This window comes from Sturnus vulgaris, chromosome 1 (genome assembly GCF_052056855.1).
Source record: "Sturnus vulgaris isolate bStuVul1 chromosome 1, bStuVul1.hap1, whole genome shotgun sequence".
NCBI lineage: Eukaryota > Metazoa > Chordata > Aves > Passeriformes > Sturnidae > Sturnus > Sturnus vulgaris.
Window position 1 is genome coordinate 27,166,087 of NC_142243.1, and position 13,784 is coordinate 27,179,870.

Consider the following 13,784-nt stretch of genomic DNA (forward strand, 5'->3'; position numbering starts at 1 on the left):
CTTTAATTTACTAAACCTGCAAGTTCACAAGGCACATACACAACCTTTGTAAAAGATTTATGTTAGTTCATAAGCAAATTACCTACCATATTTCTTAAAATGGCTTACACCAAATAATAGCATTATATGTGAACAGTAACAATATGTCATTTCCTCTGAGACACAGGTTCACTGGCTTCTCTCTTTCTAGTCTCAAAACAATATTCTTATCAATATGAGAAAACCTATTTCTTAAATGACAGTGATGAAGACTTTATGTAAGCAACAGATTGCTATTTAAAGAGACTTTTTTCTGCATGCATAGCAGTAATTTTTAGTTCACTGAATTGTCACTCCATTTCTAATCATCAATTTCCTTTTATATGTGAGGCTTCAGCAAAATACACTTATTTTAAATACCTACTTCTGCATCCAAAAAGTAAAATCTTTACTACCCAATTTTGGCTTCTGTGGACCCTGACCCTAAGGGATATTACTTTCCTGTTAAGAGAGAAACTAAGCAGTATGTTCAGAAGAAACTATGGAGCATGTAATCTAGGAAATTCAGTGATTTCAAGAGAAGGTGTTCACTACATCACATCCTCAGAGCAATAAAATGAACTTCTTGCAGAGTTAAGATAAGAAAAAGACAAAACCGATACTATCTCAAAAAACAAGTCGTACTACACTTATAGAAAAAACTCACAATTTTGAAGTTACTTTCATCATGTGTAATTGGCAGTCTACCAGGCAGAATAACTCGAATCTGTACTGTGACAAAAAAGCCAAGATTCAGTTATAATCAGTACATGTACTCATCATCTGGATTTCCTCCATAAAGTTTTTAAAGTATATTTAACACAGAGGGGGAGAAAATAAAGTGCTTATCACTAATAGATATACAAATCACTTGTACAAATATCATGAAATGCATTTCATGAAGTTTCAGAGAATTCAGCACAGACAGTAACATTCCTGCAGCTCCCTACAAAGATGTGACATACAGCACAGAAAATAACCTGAATTTCCTGCTTTATGGTTCAGGTACCCAAACTACTCCCAAGGTGTTGACATTCATATATCAAGTTGAAATATGGAGAGCCATGAGTCATCCATCCATGTCAAGTTAAAGACTACAAATCTTCCTTGCATGCTCTGTCACTTTATCACTCTTCCTCCTCTTTCTTTCATTATCTCCTGCATGGCACCAAGCACATCTTACAGGAACAAGTCAGTCTTTCTAATGCTGCCATCTAAAAAGCAATGCTGACTGTGAACTTTATTTAGGATTACAAAAATAAATAAACTAGCAAAAAAAAATAGCTTCAATGACAGCCTTCCAGGTATGCCTCTTAAAAATAGCAAACTCGGCAGCCATGAAGGTGGAATTTCTAAAAAGGAATTAGTGGTATAGAAAAAAATATACTTCTTATTAGATATGACCACTAATTCAAGCTGTGCCACTGCTCAGGAAGAAGACTTAGATAATCTATTTTTTTAAGTAGTTCCATTGGACCCATACAGCATCGTTCAACAGTACCTTCAGACCACTACATACATATCACACATGCAAGCATGCACATTCATATATGGCATGAAAAAGCTTCCAGACTGATTCATTAGAAAGTCATGTTAGTTTAAAAAGTCCATACCTGTTCGCACAGGAATTTGCCCCTTCTCTCAGCCCCTTGAGTTTTTCAATCTCACAATCTGTTTTAAATATTTGATTTCAACAGAAAAAATACCCCAAAAACCTGCTGGTTCCTTGCCCCATGCTTTTCATGTTTGAATTCTCCACTCATGTTAACTTCTTTCTTCCTTTCTCTCAAGTGTCCTGGTCTTCTCCACTGCATCCACTTTTGCTTGCATAGGCAACTCACTAGGAGTGTGCTAAAGCACTGGTACCTTGGGTACTGTGTAATAACTGTATCAAAAAATCTGAAGACTCAAATTTTCTTTTGTTTTTGCACTGAGCTACATAAAACTATATTCATGTAAATGGCACTTTACAGACGAGCAGATTCCCAGCGCCACCACTGCAAACCATGTGCAGAGCTGAGACTGGATTCAAGATCCAACCTCTTTACTAGCTTATAATGCAGCTTTTGCAAATAAGGTTTATGCTCTCTGTTGCAGGATGTAGCAGTCTTATGACTACCTTAATGGTTTTTTTCCATTCTTGCTCCACCCTCTTCCTCTAATTCAGGAATTATTTTGACCAAAAACCACAAGAAAATTAAATCAAGAAAAATATTCCTCACAATGTGCACTTGATTAGAACACCAGTAGAACACTGCAAAACAAACAAAATTTTACACAACACAAGTGATCTTTTAGGGTAATTAAGCACATTCATATAAAATTCAAAACAAGAGTTTTGCCACTTGCAAGAAGAAGGGATGACTGCTACATCTGTGAATGCAGAAACGCTAAGTAACTCTTACAAACATTCCTCTTCTACCAATATCTTCTCCAAACAATGCATTTTGGAACTATCACACAGACAGTCTGCTTTCCAAGGTTTTTCCTAATGCTATTTTCATATGAAAACAATTCTCTCCTCCAGTATCCACTGGTATGGCATCTCGATATCAGCTATTTGAACTCCTTTTGGCACTTGACGTAATTTGGATGCTCCTTTAGAATGTTAATAGATTATTGTCATATCTTTGTAAACAGCATCTTTAACAAGTCTCAATTATGTTGTTTTGTATAAAGCTGTGGAACATAGGAACACCAGCAAATGAAGATAATTCAGTTGTGCTAGGCATTGTACAAACACAAGTCATTATAAAACAATCTTTCTCTGTTCTATTCTCTATTTCTCTAATGGGTTGGTGGTAAAATAGCTATTATCCAGCACACATAAGGAAAGTTATATTATTGTTCACTAATAAAAACGTTTCATTTTGCATAATACAGTAGGTAGAAAGTAATAATGTCTCTCATTAAGAAATTTCTCATTAGATTAGCAGATGTAATCAATCTTAAAAACGTTTGCCTCATTACATCAGAAACCCTCTCCAATTGATACCCCAAACTCACTTTATATAATACAGACTGCGAGGAATGGTCACACAATCTCTTTACCCCTCAAAATACCTATGGAAATGTCTTACTGGTATTTGGACACTTGCTTTCTAGCAACATCATTCACAAGGGATCACACAAGAGATCTCCACCTGAGACACTCAATGACGCCTGCATCTCCTCCCCGAATCCATGCAAACACACCAGATTTTCCTTCTCTATTCCACAGACATGAAATCCCCAAAACAATCCTGGCAATGCTCACAAAGTACAGAAAGCAATTTAAAAATCTCCAGCTATTGTGGCCTACTGACAACTTTGAGCAATGTCAGCAGCACCAAAAAAAATCACAGTGCTAATTAATGTTGAGAACGTGCTGATTGCTACAATAAATGGCTGTTGGATTTTGTTTGAAATCCCAGACACTGATAAGCCTAACATGGTACAGCATTCATATAAACATGGTAAGCAATGGGATTTCCTAGGCAAAAATAATTTGTGCTAGCAGTAACAAAAGTGCTTGCATTAACTTTCATGTGACTAAGTTTTAATATCTATCAGTTACTTTAATTGTGATTATTTAGGAAATCTTTTACCCAATAACATGAACTTTTAGGATTTCTCTATATGGTTCTCTCTTCTAATTCTTCCATTACTTTAGTAACTCCGTATATTTTTTCTGCCTTACTAGACAGAAACAGACATTAGAAGAAAGAAGAATCCATAAATAGAACCCAAGTTAATGCTACTGCTGCCTCCCACTGTAGGCTCTGTCAGCTCATTGCCTTCTCTGAGGTGCTACACAAACCCACCAGATCTTAAACTTCTGTTACCGAGAATTTTAACGTATCTCTACCTACCTAAGGAACTCACCATTTCTTCAAGTTTCACTAGTCTATGAAAAGAGAAACAGAGATCTTGACTGGACATGCATCCAGAAAAAGGGTCTTTCTGCCCTGTTACAAAGGGAGGACTTGTTTTCGAGCAGACCACAGAAGAATAGAAGAAAAAGAAAAAATGTCATGTGACTCCAGGATGTAAACTTCAATAAACAGGATAAATATATGTATTGTCCTTTACCCCAGAAATTAGTTACTCACAATACAAAGTTTAATTCACAATTTAATTTGTACCATAAAAAGATTTAACTCAAAATATTGATTCTTACTTGTCTTTGATAATACTATACTTTATATTATGGGAATTGGGCTTTCTGTTAAATCTGGAGTTATTGTGTTAAAAGATACACACTTCTGTTATCTGAAGAACCCAGTGGACATGCAGGATAAAAAATGACATCAAGTGAAATAGGGAACTATAAAGTTAAGCCCTGGTCTATACGGTATTAAAAAAAACTGAATTAATTCAACACTAGATCCCAGCCTGCAGAATAAAGCCCATAGCTTTTGAGGCACTCTCCTATTCCAGCATCCCTATGAGCTGAGGGATTGAGCTGATCCAGTTAGCATAAGCACTTCAGGGCACTTGTTAAAAACAATCCAGACATCCTCAGCTACCAGTGCAACATTACCAACTACCATTTTCAGCTTCTCTGGCAGCTTCAAAATGCCATCCTCCAAGGGAAATCAACCATTACTCTAGCACATAGTACTCGTTTATCTTAACTAGAGGTTTGTAATATCAGCCACACTTTTTTTTCTATTTTCCTACTTCAAATATGGCAAAGTAACTGCATAAGAAAAATAATCTCACAGTACAAGATTTTTATCCAAACATTTAAATATTTACTTTGATTTTGTTAATTAGGGACAGAATACTAAATAACATTTATAAATAATTTCCTTAAAGCAACCATTTTCTGCATCTCTGCCAAATATTCTGTTGCCAGGCTGCACTACAAGTCTTTTTGCATTAATCAAAGACTTAATACATGCTTTGCAAAATTTCATTTGAATAAAATATCTGAAAGGATATTTTATAAATGAGGGCAAAGAGCAACAGCAATGAACATGCCTAATGGAAATGAGTATGTCCTTATTCAAGACCCAGATAGCCAAGCCCCATGTGACTACACAAAAGTCAGATTTAACTGGGAGATGACAGCAAAGAGTGTGGTTGCTTAGATGCACGTAACACAATATAATAAAAGTGATAAATTCTAATTAATATGAATTTATGTTGTGCATATGTAACCAACACTTAATCACATTCTGTCCTGGAGGATCATTTGTATTTAGTAGTAATTTTTCCTTAGCAGATTTTGCTTGTATAATCTTTATTCTTTGAAAAGGTGATGAAATACAATTTTTATTAATATTCCTTTTATCTTATTCTGTTAACTGAAGACCAGAGAATCAAAAAGATGAATCCCCTAAAACACCTTTTACAATCACTGGCAGTTTAAAAATCGTGACAGACCTCTCTCCTCAAGAATGTGCAGGCACCAGCTGAAGTTCACCATGCCATAACTAGGACTTTATTGTCCCTTGAAGAGGTCCTCATTGCCCTCTTCCATCATCATATGTGAATTCCCTTCCTGACAGTTAGGCCTCAAGATAAAACATCTTTTTCTCATTTGGCATTGTCCCTAGCATCTAATCCTCCTCTTCAGATAATTTCTTCATAATCTCTTTAAAATCAGGAGTTTCCTAGTTACTGACACAGGCTTATCTGTCTCTAGTCTCAAGGTGCAATTACTGCAAGAAGTCTTTACTCAGGTTTAAAAAAAAAAATAAAAGAAACACCCCAAAAACAACAACAACAAAAAAAACACCAAAAAACAAAATAAAACAAAAAAAAAAGAAACAACAACAACAAAAAAACCAAACAAACAACAACAAAAAAAAAAAAAAAAAAAAAAAAAAAAAAAAAAACCCACAACCCAGAAAATAAATACTGGAATAAATGGGGGAATTTCACCTATGTACTGAAACAGAAACAGCTCCAACAAACGAGATGACAGAGCCCTTGAAAGGTAAGTGCTTTAATCAGAGGTTTGGTTAGGTAATTTTTCTCTCTCCCCCTCTTGCCTTCTGATAATTGCTGTCAGGTTGTATTTAGGTACATTTTGAAATGCCTGCTGGACTGCTAATCCTAGGAAGGACTTCTGTCCTCCTCAGGCATTAATATGAGATAGGAACACTCAATGCAGTGAAAATAGGGCAGTCCTAGGGTCATACATAGGGAAAATAAAATAAAGACTTTTAATTCAGTAATTTTATGGGTTTTAGGCACCAAAGACATTAGAAGAGGAATTTCAGAACTGTTGAAAATTCCACTCGTGAAACCAAACTACTTTTAAAATAGATTTGGCCATTAGAATGTAAATCCTGACAGGGATGTAATGGTACAGATGTTATTGTTGTGTTTGTTCCTCTCTGTGGGCAAGTAGGAAACTGAGAGGTTGAAATTCAGAGGACTGGTGAGACCCAAGTTCATATCAAGCAGTGAAGTGTGATTTGGTTACAAGATCCCAAAGTAACACCTTGAAACAGAAAATATTTGTTTATAGGTTCTCTAACTAGGAGGCCCTCGTGTAGCCCTCTTGCCAAGGCAATGGAACAAGGATAAATCACATACAGATGAGGTTGCCTGAAAAAGACAAGTAAGTGATTAAGAAGAGCTCTTGCCTTGTGAGTTTCCAACACCCCTCTGGCCCCTGTGGAAACCCCCTGGCCCACTGTTTTCACTCCTAGACTCCACTACCCCAAAAGCACATATGATCTTCTCTGTGTTGCCTACACACATTATTCCTTTCCTCTGATTCTTGACTGCATCAAAGGTTGAGCACATTATCATCTAAGGACCTCTTCTAGGATATGCAACATAAGCAGGAAAGTAGAGATACTTAACTGTTCTTTTCAGGAAATAACGACTTCTTTCTCTTTCCACTTTAATTTTTAAAACAGCACTGTTACCCACAGAAAGCCTATTTCAAGTTCTACCCTTGTTAAAAATAAGGGAAAATGTCCAACTGCAATTGTTATACCAAAGACCAAGTCTTGGTATCAACAATTGCAGATATCTCAAATAATTCTGTAGAGCTATATCTATCTGTACTATCTGAGACCTGATCAAGTCTTTAAAACAGATGATAATGGGAAAAGCATTGCCTCTGGTATGTTTTGTTTCTTATGACTTTTTTGTTCCATAAATACTAATCCAATGCTGCATCTTCCACTTCAAAGGTGTAGTGTGCACTACTTCAAGCTGTTGGAAGGTGCAATTTTAATGTGATTGAACCTCGCTGATTTTGTGCATTCCTCAGTAATTAATCAGCATATATCTATATATATCTTAGTAAGTGTAGGCAGGCATTACACTCAATACTGACAGCACATCACAGATCAGCATATAAATTCATTTAACAAAAACATATGAAGTAGAGGGTAGAATCTGATGGGGCAAAAACCATCTATGCTTAGTCAGTTGTGTAAAGGAATGGTAAAAATATGTCCTGCATGATGAAATGACAGACTAAGAAAAATATGCATTGTCATGTAAAGTGAAAAATGTGAAAACTTCATGGGTGTCTTCATTTAGGAATCAGCAGTCATCACATTATTCACTGCAAAGCTTATAGATACATCAACATCTTACTTAGCCCATGGTATCACAAGATTATAAGGTGTCTTTGAATATGAAAACCACAGAATGGGTCAGGTTGGAATGGACCACAGTGGGTCATCTGCTCCAACCTCCCTGCCTAAACAGGGTCATCCCAGAGCACACTGCCCAGGATTGCATCCAGGCAGTTATTCAATATTTCCAGTGAGGGAGACTCCACAGCCCCTCTGGACAATCTGTTCCAGTGCTCAGTCACCTGCACAATAAAGAATTCCTCCTCATATTCAGATGGAATTCCCTGTGCATCAGTTTCTGCCCATTGCCTCTTGTTTTATTGCTTAGAATACTGAGAAGAGCCTGGCTCCATTCCTGACAACTCTCCTTCAGATGAAATTCAATAATATCCAGCAAAATTCCAAAGCAAAACATAAAAGTTAAGGAAGAATAAAAATGGCATGCAAGAAGTTCAGTGTAGCAATGTGGAACCTGAAGCAAACAACTGCTCATTGCAAATGAAATCAGTTAAACCAGAGAAAGGAAATTACTCGTGAACAAAACATGTCATTAAACATCTTTCCAACATAAATAGTTCAATGCTTGGCAGTGTGTGTCAGCCTCACACCAACATAATCACCAGTCCTCAGTACCACAACTTCTCTTCCATGAGTTGCTAAAAGCTGCTGTTGTCTAGCTCAGGTCATCAACCAGATACACACCATGACTCAGCTCTGGAATCTTGCTGTTTCATCACTTTGCTCTAGTTTATGTTAAAATACCTAGATGGCTTTCCCAGTGACCACACAGAATGAACCAGCCATGTGTTTGTAACTGAGTAAAATGCATACGCCAGGTCTGCACAGGATGGAATGAGAAAGATTGGTGAGAAACCTAGTTTAATCACTTGTAGCTATAATCAACTATGCTCATTTAAATGCCATTCAAAACTCTGAAGGTCCATTAAACACAGCAGAACACCAAATGCTCATTCTCTCAAGAGATCAAAAAAAGTAACAAAAGTCAAAGCAGTTCCAGCTGGAGAAGTAAAAATAACTGTGATGGCACCCATATCACAGGATGGGTGGAGATTAGAAGGGGACCTTCTCTCTGGAGATAACTTTTAAATCAACCTCGCAGCTCAAAGTAGATTATTCACAACATTTTATGTGTTGAATCAAAGATAACTAAACCTCCAAATGGTTAAACTGAATATCAAAATAACCTCCGATTTTTATGGTAGTAGACAGAAGGATGATAGTAAACAGGAAATCATGTCCCCTGAGAGCTTTTCATGGATTGAAAGCAAACACTTGAAATTTGAATTAGAACACTCCTCCCCTCTTTCCAACAAAACAAAATAAAACAAGCCCTTCAAACCCCATAAAAAACAAACAAACAATCAAAAAGGAAACTATTATTCCATAAAATAAAACAAGCCTCAAACCTCATAATCATTGCAGATTATTGTCAAGGGCATCCTTAAGAAAACATAATGCAGTAAAGCAGTATAGAAGATACAGAGTAGCATAAACCAAGACATCATTTCAAAAACCTTTAGAAATAAAAACAAGACAGATGCAAGTCATGAACAGCACTTACAAAAGCTGATGACAGACTAAATTCGATACAAAAAGAGCATGGTTCTAAAAAATGGACATAAGAGGTCCCAAAAGGCATATAATCAAGCTGATTGCCTTGACAAAGTCTCAGCCACACATTCCCCTGACCTCTCTCCTTCACAGAAGAAGAGAAGGAAAACATCTGAAGTGCATGAGCTCACTACTGTTCATTTTTGGTTTTCTCTCTGATACTTCAGCTAAACTCTGTACGTCCCATACTAGATGTCACTTCAGACCACTGACCAGCAATTCTTCCAGTTCACTTTCTAGATCCCCCCACAACTGGAAGGGAGAAAACAAAAGAATTCAATACACAGCTAAGAAAAAGAGTGCAAAAATTTAATTTGGAGCCAAATACAGATGCAGTGTCTTATTCACTTCTTCTTGTCATTCATCACCTGAAGAGAGCCACTCTTGTATTTCATTTCTTGTTTTTCATCATGTTTCAATCTCATCACTGATGTTATGGCTGCAATATTTCTTATTGTAGGCAAAACAGATGAGAGAGGTCACAGAAGGAAAGATGAAGGGAAGAACTAACTCTTCATCAAGTAAAGCAATTGGATCATACCTGCTCTACACAAGAGTTTCTTAAGAGCAGTCTTTGCCAGGAAGGGAGAACTCAAAAGCTAACAGTTTCCTTCTTGCTGGGTTAACTGACATGACTTCAGAGCATGTGTACTATGTGCAAAGTACATGGAGTTAAGTCCATAGCAAACTGACTGCACGTGTTCTTAAGTAGTAGTTCACTAGAATTATTATTATCCTCAAACACTGTTACTATTTTAACATTTTTAAATACAATCCATTACACTGTTAAACAGAGACATAATGAAATGCTGGAGAGCTTATTCTGCTGATGCCTAGAAACTTGGGGTAAATATGAAATGTTTTATGACAATGTTGTATTATTACTGTGCCTTTGCACAAGCCTGTGCATGTATATCATCTCTTTTTAAGCGTGTGTTGAACATTTACAGATCTGTAATGGAACTGCAAACTGTTTTTAATCTGTCAATAATTTAAAAGGAAAAAAGGTCACTGTGCAACCCATCTTGCAGTCAGAAGTGAAAGTTGCATAGGACTTTCCCTTCTTCAGATTTCTCTTTCTAGTGTTATTGGAAAGCTTGTCTTCTTGTTTAAATGAATTTCCTTTTAATCTTTTCTCTGAGCTGCTGGATAGATGGAGCCTCTTAAAAAATTCAGGATATCACTGTAATTGTAAATTGATCTGCTTCTTTGGCAGAAGGCTGTGTCCCTCCATCCAGGAAAGAGACTGTCTTCTCAAAGTTGCTTTTCAGACAAATGATTAATTTTCAATCTCTCTTATTATTGTAATATCCTTAATGAAAAATTGCTTTTTAAACAAATCTACTACTTTCTGGATTGTTTTATTCCTGGAAACATACAGGAAAGGAAGCTAGCTGCCAAAGCCAATGTGAAATATTTCCCAGTCAGAAATGTTTAAATTTCCTAAACGACAGTTCAATTCTACTTACATAGGAACTAAAATTGTATCAAGACAACCAAAATGCACATATTCATCACTGCGTAAGTCCTGAATTAATGCAATATATTAATAGACACAGGAAAATTCCCCACTGATTTTTAATGCAGAGTTAAGGTTGAAACACTGTTATGACTATGCAATTTTTAAAACAGACACGTAACTCATTAGGATCAAAGTAGGGGAAATTATCCATCTACTGTGGTGCTGAATCCATGTAGCCTATTTGCCTTTGGCTCTTTGGTTATGAGATCTGGCATCACTTGGATTATTTCACCTAATCCATCATTAGCTTTCACGTGTCCTATATACCATGGAATAAACCTAAATTTAACAAACCCAACTCCCCATCAATTACCACACTGAATATATTACATGTCAGCCCAGGACATAAAGACTAGATGTGCTGAATCACATCTTTGTGAAAATTCAATATGTTTAGAGCACTTTTAACAACGCTGACTCCAATTGTAATAATCGTTCCTTCTCATTGTGGATAGGCACTAATGCTCTGACCTTTATGTACAACACAGAGCTGCTAAACAAAATGAAAAACCTCAGAAGACACAGAAAATATAAAAGAGATCCCAATAACAGTGCCACAGACTCACAAACGTGGAGTTTTTTAATTACAATATTTGCCTGGACGGTGGAATCCTGTAAGATGACCTATTTTCCCCCCATAATCCTGCCAGTAAACATTAGTTATTTAGATTAACTTTCTCCCTCGACATAGACAAAGCACACGGAAAGGTTGTTACAACAAAAACTCAATACACTGCTGCTGTGCTTACCACAGCATCCTGACTTACCAGTCTTCCACAAATAGACGGATGAAGTTTGAAATTCACTTTGTGCCCGGGCGTCCCGGATTGCCAGCAGCAGAAGCAGGAGAGCGGCCAGGCTGGGAGCGGGCCCCGGGCCGGGGCAGGGAGAAGCGCTGCCCTGGCTCAGCCCCATGCCGCCCGCAGCCCCACACCGCAGCACCGCCGCCAAACCTTCCTCCGGCGATCCTGCCCTCCTCACGGCTCCTTCACCGCGAGAAAGGCGCCGGGAGCCTCTCTCCCGCTGCTCTGCATGGCATTGGGAAAGGAAAAGCTGTTTAACACCGGGGAACAATAGAGTCCTCGCTCGCTGCTGCAGCGGCTCCTCGTGCTGGTACGGTCGCCGCTCCACGCTCTTCCATTCAGCGCTTACAGCAGTTTTCCATCAGCTAAAAGCGAGACAGCTGTCCGCAGGGGGCTCCAGCTGACTGAGCAGGTTATCTTGCTCTGGGAGGCAGCAGCAGTCATTTACACCAGCTGGAGAGAGTGAGAGACAGAGAGAAACAGGGATGAGGAGAAACACAAATAGCCCAGCGCTGTAATCTCAGTGCAGAGAGTGACTGCTAAAGGCTGGCTTCCCAGACACGTCTCTCCCTGGAATATCCCAAATGATACATGCGAAGAAGAAAAGAAGAAATCATCATCAGACATGCTTCAGAAACACAAGTCATTCAACCAGAACAGATATAAACAGAACAATATATAACAATTAAGAGAGCATCAGACATTTGTCCTGATAATACTATGCACGCTGCATTAACCATTTTGTAAACAACAACAAAAAAAAGTGATTACACATCTTTAGACAATTAAGACCTTATGAAGGGAAATTGAAGAAAATGTAGAAAAAAAAAACAAACACTACCTTGTCTTGCATATATTTATCAAATCTGTTTCAGGTAATGGCATATAGCTACCTGCTATGAGGACAGATGAATATGTGTGTATGATAATGTGTATGTATGTATAAGCCCATCACCTCTGTAGTAGATTAAGTGTGCACATAATATATAACACAAGATAACATCCTTTCTTGTCCAGCAAGTATGTACACATATATACATGCATAAACGTCAACTGTGTAATTTAAAATAATTTGAAGATCAAGTTATCAATCATTTTACATATGAAAGTATGCAGGATACATTAGGCTGTCAAGATGGTACAAAAACGTGGGGAGAGACAAAGCTTTTTAAATCGGGATCTTTATCTCTCCCGCCCACCACGCAGTGAAGAGACACTATAACAAGCCTAAAGACTGGGCTTCTGGCACCTATAAACTGTGAAGCAAATGAGGAATTTTCAAGAAAACCAATGTCATATTCAGAAAGTTACATTAAAAATGCAAACAAAAATAAACAATACGAGCACAGGACCCAGAGCTGGAAAATGATGGAGCTATTGTTGTTTAAAGAAGAAACCTTCAGCCAGCCTCTCCTGGGACTCCTGTCATTTTGCACAACCTTCCCAGACTCAGCCTTTTCACATGCATTAGATTAAAATCAGTTGTGATCAAATAATTCCCAAGTCCTTGCCTGTTTAAATATTCTGACATCAGAGCAAATTAGCAATGTTGAAGGTTGCAAATTCGTCTTTGTTTACTTTCCACTCTGTTACGCCTCTAAGAGGGAATTAAAGGCTCAGGGAGCTATAGCACCATGAGGCTGTGATTAAGAGAGATAAGCAAGTGTGGATTACTGTTCCTCAGCTGTTGAAAAACAGGCAACAATCAGGAGATTATAGGTTGATAAGGGATACATAGAAAGCCATGATCTTAACAAATTTATAGCGTCCTGATCCATAACTTGTACCCTCAGCTAAAAGCACTTCAGGAGATACATTTTATTCACTTCTACATCATGCTGTATTCACTTTAGAAAGCATGGTTTCCCCTTCAGCCTTTGCTTTGAACTAGAGAGAACACGGATTTAAACCAAAATTTTTTATGAGTTCATTGATTCACATCAATTTTAAAGAAGCTACATCTGTGGTTAAGTTAATCACACACACATTATTTAACAGGCTGTGTAGAGGGACTTGAGACTATTCGACATAATAAAATTAATGCCAACTTCACCATTTATGAAAAATAGGATTAAGACTCTAAGAGCTTAAAGAAGTTTTAAGAACCTCAGGAAATCTTTGACAATAGCTGTATTGACTTGTATACTTAAAACATATGTAGCTTATATATTCCTTTGGAAAATTAAGAGTAAAATGTTGGCTTTTTAGCCAGAGCTACATATCAGAGGATGACTCAAGTTTATAGAGAGACTAGGGGAAAAGGCACCCTTTTCAGAG

At 37.4% G+C, this 13,784-nt stretch overlaps 1 protein-coding gene across 1 annotated transcript in view; it reads right to left on the minus strand.

The window, feature by feature from the left end:
• The window catches only part of THSD7A (thrombospondin type 1 domain containing 7A), a 190,614-nt gene extending 178,980 nt beyond the window's left edge, over nt 1–11,634 (minus strand). Inside the window, exon 1 of the mRNA XM_088162275.1 lies at nt 11,472–11,634. Within this exon, the coding sequence (XP_088018401.1) occupies nt 11,472–11,619 (148 nt within the window). The 5' untranslated portion in view covers nt 11,620–11,634. The remainder of the gene's footprint in view (nt 1–11,471) is intronic.
• Between the last annotated feature and the right edge of the window lie 2,150 nt (nt 11,635–13,784).